The sequence below is a fragment of the Schistocerca piceifrons genome, chromosome 6, assembly GCF_021461385.2.
Source record: "Schistocerca piceifrons isolate TAMUIC-IGC-003096 chromosome 6, iqSchPice1.1, whole genome shotgun sequence".
In the NCBI taxonomy this organism is placed as follows: Eukaryota; Metazoa; Arthropoda; class Insecta; order Orthoptera; family Acrididae; genus Schistocerca; species Schistocerca piceifrons.
In genome coordinates this window covers 239,729,279-239,753,482 of record NC_060143.1, presented here as the reverse complement: position 1 = coordinate 239,753,482, position 24,204 = coordinate 239,729,279, and the positions used below count along the sequence as shown (strand labels likewise).

Sequence of the window (24,204 nt, the reverse complement as noted above, 5' to 3'; positions counted from 1 at the left end):
TTCATAACCGACAGACGTCTCAAAACACGCCAAATTCTTGTTGTAGGCAGTTGTAAATCCCAGCTGGCTCGACGAGTTAATTTTGTAGGACTACGTTGGAAAACAGTCGGAATGCGTCACATTTTCGCCAGAAACACAAGGGCGACTAGTACTCTTTTCTTTTCATACACCTCCCATGACTATAAAACTTCGCTACCTTCTGCGTGTGTTTCATCCTTTCGGAGTATGGGTTTGGTAACTCAACCTAAAACGTCTTTGCGCTTTAATCGCCGAATTATACTTCGCAAACTCGAGAGCACAAAAAGATTTTTGCTGCGGAATAGTCACTATGCAACAAGTGATGGTAAACAAGGAAACGGGAGGCAAACGACATCTGGCGGCAACGAATATAAATTAGACAATGTATTCTTTCCTCCAAGCCGTGGCGCAGCGATCGGAAGTTCTGACAACATAATACTTTGCAATAATTATATTCTTTTGTAGCACACTGTAATTTGTTATTTTACTTAGATTTACCAATTGTGGTTTCCCTTTAATATCCGAATACGTTTCACCACAGCTGTGTACCAACAGCTCCTTTTTTATTTTTTTTATTTTTGTGTATGAAAAACGTGCCTAAGCTTTTACTTAAGTTAGGAATTACGTTACATCGGATTTTGCTGATGTTTATATTACTAACGTACTTTACATTCAGTTTTTATTGTTCGCGTCCTCTGGCTGCCAACGAAAACCAGCCAAAAGTTTAAATTAATACACCACGTCATATGCGAACTTACGGATGTCGGAGCATGGTCTGAGTAAATGCTCGGTTGAAATACCTTTAAAAATATGTATTCCAGCAAAATCATTGCTTATGCCCTCTTTTAGGTAGCCTTACCCTCTCGTTCCTCTGAGCCGTAAAGTATCTTCGTAAGTACAAGTATCTAAGAGCACAGATTTTGTAATGTTTTCTGGACCAGTAGCTTTGTCATCCTATCAAATGTGAAGCTAAGTCTCTCATTTTACTCAGTATCAATAACTCACCGTCTACAGAAAACCCACATCAAGCAATGTTATTCGTTCTTCATCCAGACACCCGACAGATCATAAGTTTGCCACTTTTACACCCATGTTCCGCAGCAGAAATAGAACACCTTTTAAACCTCAGAAGTACACACACGAACTAAATGTAATCGAAACAACTGCTACTGAAAATCAGTACTAAGCGGACACCATAAACAAGCTGAACAACAGGATAAAATGAAAGATAATGACAGTCTCCACCTACTCAAGTGGACAACTGAAGCGTCTGAAACCACAGACGTAAAACAAACTGATAACACAGCATACCACACCAATCAGAAAAATGAAACAAATGTACACACAAAAATGGCTCTAAAAACTATGGGATTTAACATCTGAGGTCATCAGTCCCCTAGACTTACAACTACTTAAACCTAACTAACCTAAAGACATCACACACATTCATGCCCCGGCAGGATTCGAACCTGCGACCGTAGCAGCAGCTCGGTGCCGTACTGAAGCGCCCAGAACAGCTCGGCCACAGCTGACGGCGTACGCACCAACATACAGTAGTAAAAGAGTACATTTAATTGGAAATATATTGAAGAAACAAGGTATCGTAATAACCCTCGGAATAAACAAGATAGTACAACCAAAACTGAGATCAGAATAAAGAACTTCACAAAAATTCAGAAATGTAGGAATATACCGTCTCATATGCAACTCCTGTTAATCGCAGTACATGAGATAAACGTGCACAAACTTTTCAAAGAGCTAAACAGAGCACATGAGAGCTCTGAAGAGTGACGGCACACACTCGATTTTCGCATTATGCATAATAAATCGAAATAGCCACCCCGCAATAATCTCGCTAAAGCTTTGAAACATTCTCGCGATACATGATACCTCTCGCGACACACGCAGCAAAGTGGCGTAACGTTCTGAATTACTGCCAAGGTGTTAAGTTACGCTTTTCTGTGTTGTAATGGAACTGCAAGACGATCGACGAAAGTGAGCATATGACAGGTTACGTTATAACCTACTGCCTACCAAAATTCTATCCAAAACACTAACGCAGTTCCCAACAGTATAACGCTGACGTATGTAAGTTCATAGTTCCATATATTCTCCTCAATAACAGCCGCTCACACCGTTGCAGATGACGTATTGTAATCCAAAAGTGGCAATGAACACAGGAAATATGCCAGAAAGTGGCGAGTTTAAGAAACATGCAGTAACTCAAATGTAAAAAGGTATTATAAAGCTATTCACAAAATACAATATCTGGCACCAAACGTTATACATGTAATATTGTTGTTGTAGTGTTCTGTAACTATGCTAACTTTGAATATTTCGGAATAAAAAAGAAATCACTGATGTTGGCGAAATTTTCGCTGGAACTACTTTGGGGAAGTAATAAACAAAGTGTTTTTCGTGTCGAGGAGGACCCAAGACCCCATATTGTTCTACGCAACCGTGGACCAACAAAAGAGTGTTCAAGTTACAAAGATTATTTTGTTCTTGTTGGCTGATTTAGGTCGTCAGCAAATTGTCGAAACTGACCACTTTAGAGTGTTTGCTTTGCTCTATTGAACCTGAGCTCCGTGTTTCGACGAATTTAACAGTTCTGATCAGACAGATGGTATAATCGGATATCCAGGGGAGAGCCGAGCAATTGCCTGTTTCATACCGATTGCCTAACAGCCCCACCGGTTACTGCTGCTTCTGCTGGAAGCAGAGAGCGAGTCAAACAGGAATTGGAGTTTGTGTAATTGAAGGTAAATAGAGACCTCCGAGGAATCCGTAATGCTTCTAAATCCTCTCGTTTCGATCTCGAGGACTCATTAATCACTCCACGTGTCAGTGACACTTCCGTGACCCGCAGGAGAGTGAAATGATTTACGACTGCGGTAGTTGCTCCCCGAAACACGCAGTGGCACGTGCTGGATGGAATTCCTTTTGCCGCCACCTGCTCGACGGAATATTGCTGATCAGTAGCTCGGTATCACACGAAAATGCTATTTACAGGATATCGTCGTCGTAAGCACACCATACGCACGTAAACAAATCCGTCACTGCTGGTTACACTGGCATTCTGTACCTAACAACTAAATTATAACACAGAAGTAGTAATTGACGCAATCAAGGTAATTTCAGAATGATTTGTCGCTACCAATTAAAATTATATGTAGTAAGGATTGTAACTTTGAACCATTGCTGGAAAAATCTACTCCTTGTGGTTGCGCCAAACATTACTGTATTTTCCAACAATTACAGAAAAAATTACACTATTGGCCATTAAAATTGCTACACCAAGAAGATGACGTGCTACAGACGCGAAATTTATCCAACAGGAAGAAGATGCTGTGATATGCAAATGATTAGCCTTTCAGAGAATTCACACAAGGTTGGCGCCTTTGGCGACACCTACAACGTGCTGACATGAGGAAAGTTTCCAACCAATTTCTCATATACAAACAGCAGTTGTCCGGCCTTGCCTCGTGACACGTTGTTCTGATGCCTCGTGTAAGGAGGCGAAATACGTACCGCCACGTTTCCGACTTCGACAAACGTCGGATTGTAGGCTATCGCAATTGCGGTTTATCGTATCGCGACATTGCTGCTCGCGTTGCTCGAGATCCAATGACTGTTAGCAGAGTATGGAATCGATGGGTTCAGGAGGGTAATACGGAAACCCGTGCTGGATCCCAACGGCCTCGTGTCTCTATCAGTCGAGATAACAGGCATCTTATCCGCATGGCTGTAACGGATCGTGCAGCCATGTCTCGATACCTGAGACAAATGATGGACACGTTTGCAAGACAACAACCATCTGCACGAACAGTTCGACGAGACTTGCAGCAGCATGGACTATCAGCTCCGAGACCGTGGCTGCTGTTACCCTTGAAGCTCCATCACAGACAGGAGCACTTGCGATGGTGTACTCAACGACGAACCTGGGTGCACGAATGGCGAAACCTCACTTTTTGGCATGAATCCAGGTTCTGTTTACAGCATAATGATGGTCGCATCCGTGTTTGACGACATCGAAGTGAACGTAGATTGGAAGCGTGTATTCGTCATCGCCATACTGGCGTATCACCCGGCGTCATGGTATGTGGTGCCATTGGTTACACGTCTCCATCACCTCTTGTTCGCATTGATGGCACTTTGAATAGTGGACGTTACATTTCAGATGTGCGAAACCCTACGTTTCAGCAGGATAATGCACGACCGCATGTTGCAGGTCCTATACGGGCCGTTCTGGATACAGAAAATGTTAGACTGCTGCCCTGGCCAGCACATTCTCCAGATCTCTCACCAATTGAAAACGTCTGTTCAATGGTGGCCGAGCAACTGGCTCGTCACAATACGCCAGTCACTACTCTTGATGAACTGTGGTATCGTGTTGAAGCTGCATGCGCAGCTGTACTTGTACAAGCCATCCAAGCTTTGTTTGACTCAATGCCCAGGCGTATCAAGGCCGTTATTACGGCCAGAGGTGGTTGTTCTGCGTACTGATTTCTTAGGATCTATGCACCCAAATTGCGTGAAAATGTAATCACATGTCAGTTGTAGTATAATATATTTCTCCAATGAATACCCGTTTATCATCTGCATTTCTTCTTGGTGTAGCAGCTTTAATGGCCAGTAGTTAATATTTCTGTCAGTGACATATTTCCTATCCACAAGCAAGTTTCCGTTGCGCAGGAGCAGTCATGACTGGTATATGAAAATAACGGAGAATCATCATCTTCATGAGAACAGTCGTATCATACAGTTCTTTTTAATACCCTGATGGTTTTGGAATCTCATCGCGTTTTCATGTAGCAGTTTATCATAGGATCTCAGTTAAATTAGTAAAAATCGTCAATGGTAATGTTTTGTACACGCCCACCGGACACATGTGTAATAGGGTCAAGAACTTTGGTCCTCCTATGTAATGAATTTTGAATCATAATTACATAACTTTTTCAGTGTTGTAGTAATATCATTTCTTTCAGTAGTGCTAGTTCTGCAAGGTTCGCAGGAGAGCTTCTGTAAAGTTTGGAAGGTAGGAGACGAGGTACTGGCAGAAGTAAAACTGTGACGACGACGTGAGTCTTGGTTGGGTATCTCAGTTGGTAGAGCACTTGCCCGCGAAAGGCAAAAGTTCCGAGTTCGAGTCTCGGTCCGGCACACAGTTTTAATCCGCCTGGAAGTTTCTTATCAGCGCACACTCCGCTGCAGAGTGAAAATCTCATTCTGGAATTATACCCTAGGCTGTGGCTAAGCCATGTCTCCGCAATATCCTTTCTTTCAGGAATGCTAGTTCTGCAAGGTTCGCTGGAGAGCTTCTGTAAATTTTGGAAGGTAGGAGACGAGATACTGGCAGAAGTAAAACTGTGAGGACGACGTGAGTCGTGCTTTGGTAGCTCAGTTGGTAGAGTAGTTGCGCGTGAAAGGCAAAGGTCCAGAGTTCGAATCTCCGTCCGGCACACAGTTTTAATCTGCCAGAAAGTTTCGAGGCTACATCGATTACCGATTTCGACCATTTAAGTGGCCATTTACTAATCTGAATGTTTACAGACGGCTACAGGCCATATTCTCGGGCTTCGTAGCACTAGCTCATACTTCACAAGAAAACTTTTCCAAATGTGACAATCTTACCATCAAGACATGTCTCTAAAGTGCTGTGCATTTGTACTACAAAACAGTAAATTGGAACATACTTCATATTGTATAGCCTTTCCATGTTCTTTAGATAACAGGCAAGTATAACCCTCCTCTTCAATTTTTAACATTTTGTTAGATTTACGTAGATGCCGAGTATGCAGAGTTTCTTGCCGGCCGCTGTGGCCGAGCGGTTCTAGCCACTTCAGTCCAGAACCGCGCTGCTGCTACGGTCGCAGGTTCGAATCCTGCCTCGGGCATGGATGTGTTTGATGTCCTTAGGTTAGTTAGGTTTAAGTAGTTCTAAGTCTAGGGGACTGATGACCTCAGATGTTGGAGGAGGGTGGGGTTGTGACTGACGGAGCTTTCTTGATGGTCGCCTCGACTCTTCGTGTCTGATGCGTCCTCCTTCATACTAGCTGACAGCCGCGAATGTAGTGTTCCTTCACAGTAACCGGCCAACAGTACGTTCTTCCCACGTTTGTATGTTTATGCCAGACGTCTTCATGACGTGTTTTAGCTTTTGCTTAGAGCGTTCGAGAGGGGCACCATCAGATCTACTGCCAGAGCAGATTTCACCGTAAAAAACTTGACGGGGAAGCCTTGTATCAGTCATGCGAGTAACAAGGCCTTACCATCTCAGTTGATGAGCGATGATGGTTACCTCAGTGCTGATTATATCTGGTTTCTCTAGAACGCAATGCTAGTCACATCGTCCTCCCACTTACTGTTGAAGATATATCTCATTTTTTGTTAGTGCAAGCACACAAGTTTTTTGATATCACGGTGATAGGGTATCAAAGTTTCACATCGTTACTGGAATGCAGAGATGACAACACCTCTGTACGCCATGAGTTTCGTATGCAGTTTTAGTTCTTTATTCATGAAGACTCTGTGCGTTAACCGTCCATATACTGTATGGACACCCTCAAGTCTTTTATCAACTACACCGTTTAGACAAAGATGCTTCCAAGATATGAAAAGTGCTCAACCTGCTCCAGTGCTGTGTCAGGGGTGGAGATATTGAACTCAGGGAGAGTTAATCCTGGAGCAGGTTCTGCGAGTACCTTCGTTTCTTCCTTGGTCACAAGCGGTTTTAAAGCAGTTGACTGACTCTTGTAGCTCTGCCAGTGTTAAACCAGGTGATGCAGTGTCATTTGCGCCCTGTAGCTCTGTCGCACTGGTAACCTCGGTACGTCTTTGTGAACAAAGTCTTCCCAAATGGAAAAGACCTCCGTCAAATCGAAATTTCCATACGAATTAAGTGTTCTCAGATTGAAAGGAGCTCCACCAAAATGAAATTTAACCTCCATTACTTCGTTCTTTGCAGATGATTCATACAGCATGGCAGCCAGGTACAGTAGCGAGAGTGTTTGAGCGAACACACAGATTTGTTTTAAACCTTGAGTGATTGGAAACGAATCTGATGCAGAGTCACTGTGAAGAATCAGCCCAGACATGCCATCATGCAGAGCTCGAACCAGTGCCATATAGTGAGAAAAAGAAACGCCTCTAGCCGTCCTTATGATTTTATTTTGTTGCAACCAGTTTCGGTGCTTCAATGCGCCATCTACAGGCTGTAGTTGATGCGGAAGGGGTTCACACGACAGCCATATATATCGCATCAGTGGCCAGCATAACCGGTTACGCAGACTATCTGAAAACTATGGTGTCAGCACTCTAACCATCAACTGCCAACTGACGATGGTTAGAGTGCTGACACCAAAATTTTCAGATAGTCTGTGTAACCCGTTAAGCAGGCCACTGATGCGGTGTGTATAGAGATCTTGTCAACCCCCTCCGCATGAACTACAGCCTGAGGATGGTACAATGAAGCGCCGAAACTGGTTGCAACAAAATAAATAAAATCATAAGGACGGCTACAAGCGCTTGATTTTCTCATAACAGTTAACAGCCGCTGTCCCAAAGACCTCCTGTCAAAAGGATAGACAACTAAAACTTGAGTTCCACATAGTGTTTTCGACATTCAAAGTGTTTTAGTTCCTTCCATATGGCAGATTAGTGAATCAATGACTTTTTCCTGGTTGTAGCTGATTAAATATAGAGGCTTCTGTTGCCCTCTAGAATTTTCCTGGAGTTCTCTGGCACAAAATTCATACCTGTTGTGCTTCTGGAGGTTCGGAAACCACACTGAGATTCAGGCAAAATGCTCTCTGGAATAAGCTTAACCCGATTTAAAAGAATTCTTGCAGGAATTTTATGTGCAACTGTCAGTACCGATGTACGACGGGAGTTCCGACATACATTGAAGTCACTTTCCTTGAGGATAATGATGACATAGCTGTATTTATCATGGAAGAAGCGTGTCCACAGCATACTCTTCATGATGTTGTAGTAGAAAGGATGTCGCTTGGTCTCCGTCATAACCAGGATGGTCATTTCTAAATGGTTCATGTTTAGGATAATTTGCATGAGTGCCCCAAAGTCGTGATGTGAAAGTCACTCGACCCACCTCCAGCCTGAACTACGCTCTCAACACACTATGGGTTAAACGCCGTGCATAATTTGAAAGGACAGGGAAACCCAACAAGTCAGACCAGTATACGCCTCCAGTCAGCTTCTCTTTAGTTTCTGTGTATTTTGGCCCACAGAAGTCGTGCAGTCTTATATTCCACTTCGAACAGTGCTCTCTTTCAAGGTACCTGACGCCAAGTATCACTTCCATGCAGTTCGCTTGACAATGTTCTCCCGAAAACTGATTCACGTGGACCTGTGTTCACTGACAGCAGCAGTCCCTAACGGGCAGGTTTGACACTGATTGTTAATGACGGGAGAGGGACACGTCTCTGCTCCACGGCAGTTGGTATCCTTTTACGACTACTGTGTTGCATAGGTGCGTGTGGTAAGTCAGTCCTTAGAAACGTGTAGGACAGTCCGCTTTGAGATGCCGAAAAACTGGTTATCTTCATGTTATGTCTGTGTTCGTAGATGAGTAGTCAAAGACTGACTGCCGTGTGAAGGCCCCGGGTTCGTTTTTCTATACTACCAGGGATTGTTCCTCATTGGAAGGAATGTAATGGGGTGCACTCAGCCTCGTGACGCAGTTTGAGGATCCACCTGAATGAGAAGGCGATGCTCTAAGGTCTACAGAACGGAAAAAGACTTTGATAAGGAAGTGATAACCCAATATTCCACCATATCACGTCCAAATGACGCTGTTGCCTGAGGACAACACGGCGGTCGGTCAGTCCATATTGGCCCCTCTGAGGAGAGGAGCGAGTTCATTCATCTTATGGTCATGGGCATGTATTCCGGCATATACAACCTGGAGGGTCAGCTGACTATGTGGCACCATTTCTATGGCGTATATGCGCCGAAGAGCCAAAATATTATGACCACCTGTTTAATAGCTTGATATTTCTCTTTCTAAACACAGTACGACGGATATTTTGCTTGGCATGAATTCTACAAGTCCTGGGAAGGATTCTAGACGTATGTGGCACCAGATGTCAAGGCACAGCCCAAACAATTCCGTCAAGTTACGGGATGGTGTTTGAAAGGCACGCAGCTGGCGCACGATGTGTGTTCCAGTGGGGACAGATCAGGCACTTGCCTAGCAAAGACGTATATCTGAGTTCGCTGCAATGCCCCTCAATCCACTGTGAAACGATTCTGACCTTTCAACAAGGACAGTTATGCTGTTGGAAGATGTCATCGCCCTAGGGAGAGACTTCAAGCATGTAGTGACGCAGGTGGTCCGCAATAATAATGTTCATTGATGTCCGATACCTTCGATTCTCACCACAGATTCCATGGAAGCCCAATTGAGTGTACCTCATAGCAATATCCTGCACCCAGTGACATGCATCTATGGCGCAGTGCATGTTTCGTGCCACATTCGCCTGGATGACAGCATGTAAGAAACCAGCCATTGACGTGGTGTAAGAGGACATGTGATTAATTCGATAGGAGAATCGTTTCTCTTGACCCACGGTGAAAAATCAGTAATGCTGTGACCACTGCAATCGTAACTGAAGATGTAGTTGAGTCACCACAGGATCAAGCAGGAGGTCATGCGATATGGACCTCCATCTTCAAAATGGCCTTTGGACGGTGTGCTCCGAGACACTTGTGTCTGCACCAGAATTGTACACTGTCGTCAGATCTACCACAGATCGCTGCCTATCGTGGATTACACAGCGAGCTATCCTCCGATCTCCACGTTTTGTGATGAGACTTGGTAGTCCAATACCATACGGCTTACTCGTTATTTCACCATCCATCAACTGCTTTCATTAGGTGTTCACGACAGCAGTACGCAAACAGACGATCAGCTTCGCCGTTTCAGAGATTCTCGTTTCCAGCTGCAGGACCATAACAATGTCCACTTTCAGAATGAGATTTTCACCCTGCAGCGGAGTGTGTACTGTTATGAAACTTCCTGGCAGATTAAAACTGTGTGTCGGACCAAGACTCGAACTCGGGACCTTGCCTTTCGCGGGCAACTGCTCTGAGCAACCCAAGCACGATTCACGTCCCGTTCTCACAGCTTTACTTCTGCCAGTACCTCGTCTCCTACCTTCCAAACTTTACAGAAGCTCTCCTGCGAACCTTGCATATCTAGCACTCCTGAAAGAAAGGACATTGCGGAGACATGGCTTACCCACAGCCTTGGGGATGTTTCCAGAATGAGATTTTCACTCTGCAGCGGAGTGTGCGCTGATATGAAACTTCCTGGTAGATCAAAAGTGTGTGCCGGACTGAGACTCGAACTCGGGAGCTTTACCTTTCGCGGGAAAGTGCTCTACCAATTGAGCTATCCAAGCACGACTCACGTCCCGTCCTCACAGCTTCACTTCTGCCAGTACCTCGTCTCCTACCTTCCAAACTTTACAGAAGCTCTCCTGCGAAACTTGCAGAACTAGCACTCCTGAAAGAAAGGATATTGCGGAGACATGGCTTAGCCACAGCCTGGGGGATGTTTCCAGAATGAGATTTTCACTCTGCAGCGGAGTGTGCGCTGATACGAAACTTTCTGGCACATTAAAACTGTGTGCAGGACCGAGACTCGAACTCGGGACCCGAGTTCGAGTCTCGGTCCGGCACACAGTTTTAATCTGCCAGGAAGTTTCAATGTCCACTTTGTCAAAACCATCCATAAATGTGGTTACCGTATTTTCGGCCAGTTTCTTCCCCATAGTGACTACCCATTCGTCTCTCCTCAACTTACATTCTTCCTTACTGCGTCATGTACCCGAAACACCACCAGAAAGCATTACGTTTCGCGATGGGCAGTGGTCGTTACTGTTTCGGCTCATCAGTGTAACGTTTTTTTAAGGGAGCCACCAATATCTGGCACACGGTGAGCTTATGTTCCATCATGTGCGGAAACTACAAGACAGCGTTGCCTCCTGTGTTTCAGCCCTGCCGGACGAAGGTCCTCGGATCACGGGCGGCCGACCCCGCTACCAGGTGGGCGACACCGTCAGGGTCAACTGCACCTCGGGCAGGTCCAAGCCGGCGGCGCAGCTCGCCTGGTTCATCAACGGGGAGCAGGTGAGTCGTCCTCACACTCATCTCGCATGCGATTTTCACAGTGAGTTGGGGAAAGTGGAGGTGTCAGGGGTAAAATACAGGGAGCGAAAGGCTATTTACAATTTGTACAGAAACCAGATGGCAGTTATAAGAGTCGAATGACATGAAAGCGAAACAGCGGTTTGGAAGGGAGTGAGACAGGGTTGTAGCCTCTCCCCGATGTTATTCAATCTGTATATTGAGCAAGCAGTAAAGGAAACAAAAGAAAAATTCGGAGTAGGTATTAAAATCCATGGAGAAGAAATAAAAACTTTGAGGTTCGCCGATGGCATTGCAATTCTTTCAGAGACAGCAAAGGACTTGGAAGAGCAGTTGAACGAATTGGACAGTGTCTTGAAAGGAGGATATACGATGAACATCAACATAAGCAAAACGAGGATAATGGAATGTAGTGGAATTACATCAGGTGATGCTGAGGGAATTAGATTACGAAATGAGGTGCTTAAAGTAGTAAATGAGTTTTGCTATTTTGGGAGCAAAATAACTGTTGATGGTGGAAGTAGAGAGGATGTAAAATGTAGACTGGCAATGGCAAAGAAAACCTTTCTTAAGAAGAGGAATTTGTTAACATCGAGCTCAGGTTTATGGGTCAGAAGTCAGTTCTGAAAGTATTTGTATGGAGTGTAGCCATGTATGGAAGTGAAACACGGACGATAAATAGTTTGGACAAGAAGAGAATAGAAGCTTTCGAAATGTGGTGCTACAGAAGAATGCTGAACATCAAATGGGTAGATCACATGACTAATGGGGAGGTACTGAATACAACTGGGGAGAAGAGGAGTTTGTGGCACAACTTCACTAGGAGAAGGGATCGGTTGGTAGGACATGTTCTGAGGCATCAAGAGATCTCCAATTTAGTATTGGAGGGCAGCGTGGAGGGTAAAAATCGTATAGAGAGACGAAGAGATGAATAAACTACGCAGATTCAGAAGGATGTAGGTTGCAGTAGGTACTGGGAGATGAAGCAGCTTGGACAGGATAGAGTAGCATGGAGAGATGCATGAAGTCAGTCTCCGGACTGAAGACAACAACAACATCAAGTAGAGCGTCAGGTGCATTTGGCAGTCGCGGAAGGCACCCAGGAGGGTTGCGGCGGAGAGCGACATACAGCGCCTCTCCGCCTTCCCTACCGTTTCGCGGCTGCCAAAGGGCATCAAAGTTGGCTGGCTGAAAAATGTTGCCCTGTTCGTCGACTTCATTGTCGTGTTTCGTTATTCACATTCACCAACATTGCCTGACAGAAAAATGAAACTTCTCAGTTTGAGAGGGTGAAACGTCACAGGTATACGCTTCATATAGCTGACTGATTAATTTCGACATGTTTGATAATTCATTTTACCCCGAGAGCGTCCTTTCAATATTTCGTCTAGCTGATTAACCTCTGGATTCAAGAATGCTACCGTGTATATTTTTTCTTCTGTTGGTGTCACACCTCCTCTCTCATCCTTCGATCCCATGATGAATGTGGATGGATAAACTTAACTATGCATGGGATGTATAATGATCTGAGTTAGTCAAAGGTGGTAGCAGTAGGGTATTCAAGCACCAACATAACAACGTGAGTAGATTCGGCAGAGAGTTCGTGATTCCAAAGATAGTGTGGATGAGCAGGGCAGAGTTTGTGAGGTTGGTTCTCACTGAGGTCCTACCCCCACCACCAGTTTTTTTCTTTTTTTGAACGGTTGGCGGTTGGTCCTGGAACGCACCATGTTAGGACACTCTGGGGCCGCCGATTGAACGAGACAGACGCAGGGGTGTGGCGCTCGTCATGAATGGTGAGAAAAGTTATTCATATTGTAGGTTTTTAGGGGTAACATTGATTATGAAACATTTTCGGGTGTGAATTAATACCGGGAAACGTTCAGCGATATTTTATTTGTAGAAATTTTTCAGATTAATGTGTTTCAACTAGCGGACTTGGGTGCGTGGTGACTGAGGGCATGAACCAACGGTTCTTGTTCTTAAGCCAATAGCGGATAGGTTCATTAATATTTCATTTGTTGCATAGTTTCGTTCTGGAAATAAGCAATATAAATTTTTCATGATTCGACGGCTTATTTTACTCGTTTCTTTGTTGTAGAACTTAGCTACGAGTTGCCAGCATTCATAAGGGTAGTCATTGGATTTGCCTTTCGTTAATTATAGCATGAATAATGTGGAGTCAAGAAGCCTGGGCTGGTTTGCTCACGTTGCATTGCGGTTACATAATACGCGGTTTCAACATGAACTTATGCGCATGGTACTGCATTTGTAGTAACACAAGTAATGTTTGAGAGAGTGAAAGGTAATATCCTTCCCTACTCGGCGCGCTAAATAGGTGTGACAACAAGTAAAGGGTGTTAAGACACCACCATTCAGTAACATTAATTTTTACCCATTTTAATCATTAGTAGATGTAACTGGCGACGAGGTGTTGTCTGTGTTTTCGGTATAACGAGATGCAAGATATAGTGAGTGCTTCATGTAGGTTTTGTCACTGAGAGTGGTAGTTTTCTTAAATATAATAGATTTCATGTATGTTTTTTCACAAGGAGTAATAGTTTCCTTAAATGTTTTGTCACAGAGAGTAATAATTTCTTTATATGTCTTGTCACAGAGATTAATAATTTTCTTAAATGTTTTGTCACAGAGAGTAATAGTTTTCTTAAATATTATCTAAATAAATAAGAATGATAACTGAAATTCTCTCTTAGCGTTATTTAGTATCCCACATCCATACCACTGAGATAATGACTATGTTCTATGAATTTTAAATCCAGGCATGTCCATTGTATACATTATGCACTTCATGCGACTAACTGAATTCATAGTATCAGAAAAAGGAAGTTTTACCGTCCCTAATGTGGACGTATTGTTCCATGGCCATTCACCGATGTTACATTATCCGTTACTTCATTTTTAAATTAGAATACTATCTTTTCTAGCGGGTTTGATTACCCATATCTCAATTTATCGGGCCTAATTGAAAGAATTAGATACATATCGGTAGAAATGGGAACCATGGAGTACTGGGTCCGCTTATATAAAAGGAAGATACTTCTTACATGAAAATTAATCAGGTTAACAAACAAGGGGTAGATTTTCAAGGGTACGTGATGTTATTTCAGTGATAATAAAATCCAATAAAATTTACAAAGATCTTACTGGAACGAAACCACTTATCAGTCTGGCCTGGATGTATGCACTGATTCGGTTGAGAAAGGTTTCACAAGCTTTTGTATCCTCTCCTGGCCCACATCTGGACTCTGGCGCTGGGACTGTTCTGACATCCGAGCGGGTCCCCCATGTGTTCTATCCGGGACACATCTAGGAATCTTGATGGCCATGGGGGTACAGCAGCAACACGCACGAAGTTCGTAGAGACACATCCCTCCGCCACACACCGTCAGGTGGCTGGCGGAGTATGGATGTAGATGTAGATGTAGATGTAGATGTAGACACGTGCCATGAGTGGTCGAGCATTGTCTTGTTGATAAATGTCACCACCGTAAAAGTTCTAGCAGTCACTATCAGTCGCGATGCGAAGTCAAATCTGATGGCTCCCCTCACCATGACTCCGGGATTACCACCGCTGTCCCTCTCCAAAACACTGAACCGGACCACTCACCAAGTCGGCGTCTTACTTTCCGACGATGCTAAAACACGTTTCATCGTTGAACACAATGCGACGTTTTAACCGAACCTAAGCACCTCGGTCATAGTACCACTTCAAATGGTTCAAATGGCTCTGAGCACTATGGGACTTAACTGCTAAGGTCATCAGTCCCCTAGAACTTAGAACTACTTAAACCTAACTAACCTAAGGACATCACACACATCCATGCTCGAGGCAGGATTCGAACCTGCGACCGTAGCGGTCGCGCGGCTCCAGACTGAAGCGTATAGAACCGCTCGGTTACTCCGGCCGGCCAGCAGGACTTCAAACGCAACCGTTTGTGTTTTGGTGGTAATGGCAGCCTACGCATAGGATGGTAATTCCCTACTCCAGCTGCTACTAATCACCGAATAATGGTGCAAGGTAACAGAAAATGTTGCAAAGAGTCCACTGACATTCTCGAATGGTACGTGCAGGCGTGAATGGGCACGATGTGATTGGTGCAGAATATGGCGAGCCTCCCATTTGGTGATAATCGGTTGGAGTGTTGGTGACGAGGATGTCCGCCTGCTCTCATGTTCCCATACAGTCCACTGTCACATCCGAATGCCCCATATTTGTGGATATTGCACGACTCAATAAGCTAGCCAAATTGACTCTTAATCAGGCCTCTTTCAAATTGTCGGGTGTCTATAAAGCTGTCTCACACGAATAGGTGGCTTCTCTTTGCCCTCCACAGTGATCACTCAACCTCCGATGATTTTCGCATCCCTTATATTCGCAACTGGAAGTGGAAACAACACTGAATACCAATGACACTAATGCACTCTGGTGGCTGTTCCGCTTGACCCGAGAATTACAACTCTAATCATTTATGCAGCCAGCGATGGTGTGTACGTGTATGTTGTTACTTACATTGTCATCCAACCATGCCTTCGTAATCCTTCACAAAAAAAATTTCAAATGTGTGTGAAATCTTATGGGACTTAACCGCTAAGGTCATCAGTCCCTAAGCTTACACACTACTTCACCTAAATTATCCTAAGGAAAAACACACACCCTCATGCCCGAGCGAGGACTCGAACCTCCACCGGGACCAGCCACACAGTCCATGACTGCAGCTCCTGAGACCGCTCGGCTAATCCCGCGAGGATAATGCTTCACGTTTTTTGTCACACAGTGTAATACATGCTTAAAAGGGCAGTGCGTAGCGTACAGTGATTGCAATAAATAAATTATTCATATTAATAACTGTGTATGGAATTACTGGTTTCGTGTTTCTATTGTTATTTTTGACGGCATTCATATTGCACTTTACTTATTTAAAACTTGTCAATGGGAGTGTTGTATCTTATGTTCCTCGTTTAGGGTAAGGTATGCTAAATGAATCACTTTGGGTCGCAAAGGGATAGTAAATATTTTATTACACATTTTAAATTGTAAGACTGAATAGAGCCGCGCGGTGTAGTCGAGCGGTCTGAGGCTCCTTGTCACAGTCCGTGCAGCTCCCCTTGTCAGAGGTTCGAGCCCTCCATCGGGCATGGGTGTGTGTGTTGTCCATAGCGTAAGTTAGTTAAGTTAGATTAAGTAGCGCTTAAGCTTAGGGACCGATGACCTAAGTGGTTAGGTCCCATAAGACTTTACCACAATAAATGAAAAAATTATAGTTGTAAGATTTTCATGATAAAGGCACATTGGTTCAAGATGTATTCTTTTTCATTACAAACAGCAAAATTTAAAACATTGAAGCAACAGAAAAGTTTAACATTTGTGGGACTATCTGAACGAAAATAGTGAAAAAGTAAACAGTTATAAATTCTACACAGTGTGTGCTAGTAGTTATTACATGTATTTCCCTCAGCGGAATTGGTTGCGACTAGCAGCCCCCTTACATATTTTGTGAAAAAACACCTTGCGCTTATCAACATTGATCTATTCCACGTTCTTCATAGGTCTAGGGCCGTGTTATTTGATGCTGCAGAAACCACAAGGTATGTCTCATCCCTGCGACTCAGCTTCAGTTGCTGATGGACTGGAAGGTTTATCTTGAATATCCAACGTGTGGTACGGGTAGTTTTCGGTAGGACTGACAAAACAGAAGAAAATTGTGACAATGTTGCTTAGTTCTGACTTTCCGAATTTCTTGGAGGACTAGAAGCAGTTGCAGGGCCTGGATTTTTTTCTGTTTCTGTGGTAACAGAGCGGGTCCATGGTTCAGGAACGCGACGAAGGGAGGAATTTGTGTGATGGTACTTTGTTTGCATTGAAGGGAAAAATTTTCGTGCATTCAGGTGCCTCCACAGCTTCTCCTACATTAATTTCACGTCTCCAGGCGACGTCGAAAATTTTGCTAGAAATAAATTCTCTAATCGAGGTTGAGTGATTAAGCTACATACATATTTTAGTAAAGAAGTAATAATGCATACTATGTTGCGATTCAGAAAGACCCACGAAGACTGATTCGTATAGCCCCAAGATTTCTTTTGTGTTAGCAGTTGCTCGAAACTATAACGGATGTCGCTAATTGTTCTGTCGACCAGACTGGTGGATACTATACAAATAGTAGCGGACATGTTTGTATCTTGTATTTTAACAGCAGACCTTATTTTAAACAGGCTTAATATTGGATGGTGGATTGTTATTCCTTCTGGGTGATTACTGTATAGATTAAATATATTTGGAAGAAATCTTTCTGTCGCTTGTGTACGACTTGCCTAATAACGTTCCTGGAACGTAATGGCGCCCGAGCTGCACACATGGACAGAGCGGTAGAATTTTTTCTTATTCCTACCCACATTGCCCCATGAAACAAAGTCGCTTCCTACGTTACCAGTATTGCGAACTGAGACTGGCATATTTCGATACTGGTTTTGGAATCAAGTTTTTAATCTCAGCATCACTATGAAAGATATGATTTCCTGTAAAATGTTCACCCATGTCTGTAACATATAAACAAACGGGAGAATCCCTATATCATGGTGTTGTTCTTGAATAACAGTAAATGTGTATTTCAGCACTGACATGCATAGTGCCAGAATTTATGTATTCGCAGTGTGTTAAGCGATGAATGGCGGATCAGAACAGCCACGGATGACCATCAACGATTAGTATGGCGCGACACGGGGAGAGAAGCCATTCTCTCAATATCTTGAAGAAGAACAGCGGTGTTAACTCTCACGTCATGGTATGAGGGGCCATTGGGTGTAACGTCGGGCTACAGCTGCTACTCGGTTCACGGTTGGTGTTGATCGATAGAACTCGGACGGTAGATCCTGGGGCCTGTTGTGTTATCTTCCCGTGCGAAAGTATCGTGGGATGCCCAGATATGTCCTCGACAGAGTATGTGATGGACCAGCCCTGCTGTCAGTGCCATCTCAGTACCAGGATATCAAAGACTTGTTTCAATATTCGTGGGTCAACTAGCGTCAGGAGAGAATACAAAAGCTGTATGACATCCCTCCAAACAGAGTCAGTGCATGCATGCAGGACGCAGGGGGCATACCGTCATACTATAGGTAGGGCACATACTGCCACTTCTTCGTATACTTCACTTGATTTTTAGATGACTGGGATAATACCATATACCCTCTCAGCCTATAAGCCTTATTTCATTTTCTCGTTCCCTTAATGATGGTTTAAGTTTCTTGTCAGGCTGTTTATTACGACGTACGACTGAAGTAATAACTATAATTTCGGCGGTAGTAAATGCATATTAGGGTTTGTTCATGTATTACCCAAGTTTCTGTTTGCTGTAACAATGTGCACCCAAGAGCTGTTATACGGCCGTATTTAGATGCATATTTTGATATCTCTTTTTGTAGTACTGTATTACATTTCTGTCGCTACTAGGTGGTAACGAGTTTTACTCGCTGGCAATTTCGGGGAAAGAGGACGCTGTTTAAGCCGACGGCTCGCTGGAAACTTGGATAAGCGCGCATAGGACGAGGATATTTTGCGTGTTGTTATCAGAGAACCAGGTCTCTCTGAAACTCAAGGAAAAGCGGAAAAAAAGAGTAAGCGAATAGGGCGAAGCCCGATAATTAAGCTTCTCCCAGCGTTTCGGTTTTTATGTTTTCTGCTGGGCGATGTTTCTGCCCTGTGTTTCAGCGCCATTTACTGTAGTTTTCAGACCATCTCTAAAAACATACATGCCAGTATTTTTGTTTAAATTAACAGAGCTTATAACAGGGTAGGTATCGGTCGACTATTTCTCATTTTCCCCAAACTGGGAAAAGAAAATTATCAATCTAAACAGACGTTCAAAGACAATGCAACAGCATTTTGTCATAAAAGCAATAATAGGAAAATATATACACCCATTGTTCTGCAAGAAAGCCTGAAATATGTTCGTGGGTTCTCGATATTTACCAATGGACAGATAAATTCTTTCATTTCGATAGCCCTGATATAATATCTCTTATTCTTACAAAGTTCATTATTGGCTGAATAATCGCCTACAATAATATGATAAAGATTGTTTAAAATAAAGGCTTGTGTAATGTTCCAGCCGACACTTGTCATAAAACAAGCGTGAATAAATACAACAGATACGTATACACTAAAAACCTGATAATGAGGATCCTGCATCATCCTCAGTTTCAGTGCCTTCTTGATTTAACAGGCTTCAGGATAGCCTGCAAGCAATTAGTAAAAATTTGACAAAGAGATATTCATTTCCCTTATTTTTTCGCTCAATACATAAATTTATCGCTTACGTTTGTGGTATTCTGAAATAAATACGACTTTTTTTCGAAAGCTGTGCTAGGTTTTCGGTTTCATTTGTAACTTTCGCCTCCAGAAAGCTCTGACTGTACACAACATATTTCGTTAAAAAGGCGTAAATAAGTGTTTCATGCACACGGAGCTTGACTGATTCTAATTCATAGGACAGCTTTGCAGCATCCTTATCTAGGTCTTGCAGTTACTTATTCATATCTTGACAATATTCTTCGTCCACCTGCTGAACGTCATATAGAATTTACGTGCCATACATCTTTTCTTTGTATCTTCCTTTACGTTTAAATCATCAAGCAGTTCTTAAGAGTTCATAAAAATATCATTTGCGAAGTATGAATAGTTTTGATCGTTTAAAAATTTCAACGAAAGTCCGTTCTAACTCGTAAATATAAGATTGTATACCCAAAAGTCTTGACATATATACTTTTTAAATTATACAGGGTGTTACAAAAAGGTACGGCGAAACTTTCAGGAAACATGCCTCACACACAAATAAAGAAAAGATGTTATGTGGAGATGTGTCCGGAAACGCTTAATTTCCATGTTAGAGCTCATTTTAGTTCTTCCACCTACGCTCAATGGAGAACGTTATCATAATTTTATAGGGGATACTCTACCTATGTTGCTAGAAATTGTGCCTTTAGAAGTAAGACACAACATGTGGTTCATGCACGATGGAGCTCCTGCACATTTCAGTCGAAGTGTTCGTACGCTTTTCATCAACAGATTCGGTGACCGATGGAGTGGTAGAGGCGGACCAATTCCATGGCCTCTACGCTCTCCTGACCTCATTCCTCTTGACTTTCATTTATGGGGGCATTTGAAAGCTCTTGTCTACGCAACCCCAGTACCAAATGTAGAGACTGTTCGTGCTCGCATTGTGGACGGCTGTGATACAATACGCCATTCTCCAGGGCTGCATCAGCGCATCGGGGATTCCATGCGACGGAGAGTGGATGCATGTATCCTCGCTAACGGAGGACATTTTGAACATTTCCTGTAACAAAGTGTTTGAAGTCACGCTGGTACGTTCTGTTGCTGTGTGTTTCCATTCCATGATTAATGTGATTTGAAGAGAAGTAATAAAATGAGCTCTAACATGGAAAGTAAGCGTTTCCGGACACATGTCCACATAACATATTTTCTTTCTTTGTGTGTGAGGAATGTTTCCTGAAAGTTTGGCCGTACCTTTTTGTAACACTCTGTATATCCATTAAATATGTTTATTTTACAAATCTATTGAACATCAAAAACTTTAATTCATACGATTAGTGCAAAAACTTCAGCCATTTCAATATTGAACATGATGTCTGTGCTCATAGTTACGAAATACACTAACATTTGAGAGAATGGCAAATTTCCCAACGAATTTCTCGAATGGACCCAAGATTGTTGGACTGTATCATAGTCAACAACGAATTAATGATTAATATTACTTCATAGTAACAGCGTGAATGTAAATGAAAGTTTCATGCTGATGTTAGAACAAATAGGAAACCTTCAATTGTTTTATATACAGACGATGTCGCATTCTTAACAAAGTAAGGGACTGACTTGAAAAGGAATGTGCGTTATATGGATTTATTAGCAAAAGACTGCAATATGTTTCATAAATAAAACTAAACATTGGTTTTTGTAGGAAGGGGCCCCATAAGAATAAAGATAGCATGAACAATACTGTAGTCGAACTGGTCACTCATTTGAATTTTATGTTATGTTATATCACGTACGTGTATGACAAAGTGATAAACAAGAAAATATCAAAATTGGAAAATATGTGGGATATTACGGACGTACCTTAGAAACAAATTACGAATGAAGAAACTGATGCAGTTTTAGAAACTACAAGAAAGTTAGATCAAGGCTGCTAAAGTACACTACCACAGAAGACAGATTAAGAAACAGTGACCTGTACATATCTGAAATTTTTAAATTTTAACTCTACGAGTAATCCAACACTTTACGAGTGGCGTCATGCGTAACCTAGTTTCTGAAGTCCTTACGTATTATAGAGTGAAGTAAGTAAGTAACGTATTATTATGATAAGGCAAAGAAACATTTTTCCACTACCAAGTGACTCACATATATAACACTAATTATCAGCATGGTCACCATGTCTCTCTATATAATGGTCCGAACGCTCTAACAATCTGTCAGTTCCTCGACGGTAGAACTCTGCTCCTATGCAACGGGGCATTTCGAGAACCGATGCGTGAACTTTCTCATCGTTGGAAACCTCTCCCTTACTCTTTCAGCTTTCCCTGAAGATGGAAATCGCATTGTGTAAGATATGGAACGTATGGTGGATCTGTATCACCTACGTCGGTGCGGCGTTGGTCTAATTTTGGCACCATTTCACTATGGCTAGAAGCGACATTCCATTTGGCCCGTATATCGCCATAATTTCATGGTGCACCTGTGCAGTTCAGACGCTTTGCCCGCATGAATCATATTGTCCCGCGTACTGGAGCTTTGGAATGCGTTTGCAGTTGCCGGACCATATCAATCGCAGTTTGCGATGCACCAGTTGTCCGTACGGCAGCAAAATGAATCTAAGTGACAAGTTTGTTTGCGTGGCCATCTTCCGCAGCAAGCATAGAAATACTTGTTTGCTAAATAAAACCACTTTTTCATGCTGCACTTAAGTGGAAGCAGGGAAAGGCGGCTTTATTTACAAAACAAGTGAATCTAAGTAGTTTATCAATCTCCTAAGCGTTTGGCAATGGTATCTGAAGAGTAAACTATTTTTACTTGGAGCAAATATTTTCCGGTGTGACGAGGTATTGGAAACCTCTTCTTTATAGTGGGTAACATAGTAATAAATCTATTGGATGAAAGAGAGATTTTTCCACTAAAGTTGAATAAACAGTAAGACCGATTCATAGCTGTAATAGTTTCGTCTTAAAGCCATTTTTGAGTGTTTACCTTCACAAAAATCGCTAGACATCATGATTGCAAAACGGAGCACATTAGTGAAAAAGTGAACAACGGAAAAATAGTTAAGCAGCCAGAACAAAGGGCCACAGGCATGAGCCTGGCTGCGAAGTCTCACAATGTGGCGCTGTTAACGGCATTTGCGTATTACACTGTTTGTGGCTGTTTGAAGGACTTACGTCACGGAAAAGCTGTGCAAAAGTATATCGCTGGTCAAAGAATAAATTTCTGAGATGTATGCATTACTATGAATAAATAACTAAATAAAATTCTCTTTCTCTCTCTCTCTCTCTCTCTCTCTCTCTCTCTCTCTCATATATATAATGTGTTGCGTGAATGACATCCTTGGTCGTCCCCAGCAACTCTTTCCTCAACAGCTCCTTCTGCTATTGTTATAACGATGTTGTTGTGTCTTCAAATGTGACAGACTACAAGTCTGTCTCGTGTTGTTTGGACCTGCCTCCATAAAGATTGGTTTCCTGTACCCTTCTCAGCATCTCTTCATTGGTGGCTCTGTCTCTCCTGCTGGTCATCATATTTCTGTAGCGTAAAATCTCCAGTGTTACAGCATCTATCCTCTTGTTTTCCTACTGTCCTAGTTCCAAGCACATGCAGGACCACGATCCAAACAAATGCTTTCATGGTCCATTTCCTCATTCACAGAGTGATGTTCCTGCAGGTGGGTAAGTTATTTTCCATATTAAATGCAATTTCGCCTCATCTATTATGCCCGCAGTTTTTTTTCAGCGTCTACCATCCCTTGTGACCACGCTTCCCAAATAGCTACATTTCCGTATCACTTCTAGCTCCTCTCTACCAATTCATATTCTTCAATGTTCATACTCTTTTTGAATACTGCATATATTAGATTTTCGATTTTTATTCTCATGCAGTACTGACTCCAGAAAATCCTTTCCATTGTGCTCGCGACCTCCTCGAGACCCTTTTTCATGACCATAGAAATATCATCATCTTAACGCAGCATGTCAATCTTCTCCCCATCAATTTCAATCCTCACCTCAGTAGTTTTGCGAACTTGGTTTATAGGTAAGCATGGAATATAAGAAGCAATTTCTTTCTTACAGAGGCCTAGCGTCGCATGCATTTCTTTGTATTTTAGACCCGTTTTCTTCATCACTCTGTATATCTCTTGCCTGTTAATATTACCAAGTGCCTTTTCTAGGTCTACGAAAGATATATAAGTCGATTTATTTCTTGGATTTGCTTTTCACTAAGAAGCCCCAGTGCCAGAATCGCCTCTCTGATTCCTAATTGCCTCCCCAGTCCAAACGGATCTTCACGCACCATATCCTTCACCTTTTCTTCAGTTTTCCTCAGAATTATCCTTAGGACAATTTTTGACGTATGTAATATTGTGCTTAAGATTCGGTACTGACCACATTTTGTAGCTGCCATCTTCTTCGGTATAGAAACCGTGATGATTTTTCTGGAAGTCGCTTAGAGTCTTTCCCGCGTTGTAAGTGGGCATAGCCAGTTATAGCAGCGTCATATTCATGCTGTTACCTAGATTCTTGGTTAGTTCTGAAGGAACGTCAACAATACTCGTGACTTTGTTATCCCTCAGCTATTTGAGAACTTTCTCAAATCCTTCCTGTAGAATGTTGTTTCCTTTGTCATCTTGATCTGTTTCGACTTTTTCCTATTACATCCGTCTGTTACATCCTTCGTCATATAATTCCTCCATGTAATCTTTCTATCTCTTCATT

General features: G+C 42.7%; 1 protein-coding gene across 1 annotated transcript in view; it reads left to right on the top strand.

Moving 5' to 3' along the window:
- LOC124803250 overlaps positions 1-24,204 on the top strand; it is a 665,131-nt gene that overhangs the window by 607,980 nt on the left and 32,947 nt on the right. Inside the window, exon 4 of the mRNA XM_047264433.1 lies at positions 11,039-11,172. Within this exon, the coding sequence (XP_047120389.1) occupies positions 11,039-11,172 (134 nt within the window). The remainder of the gene's footprint in view (positions 1-11,038; positions 11,173-24,204) is intronic.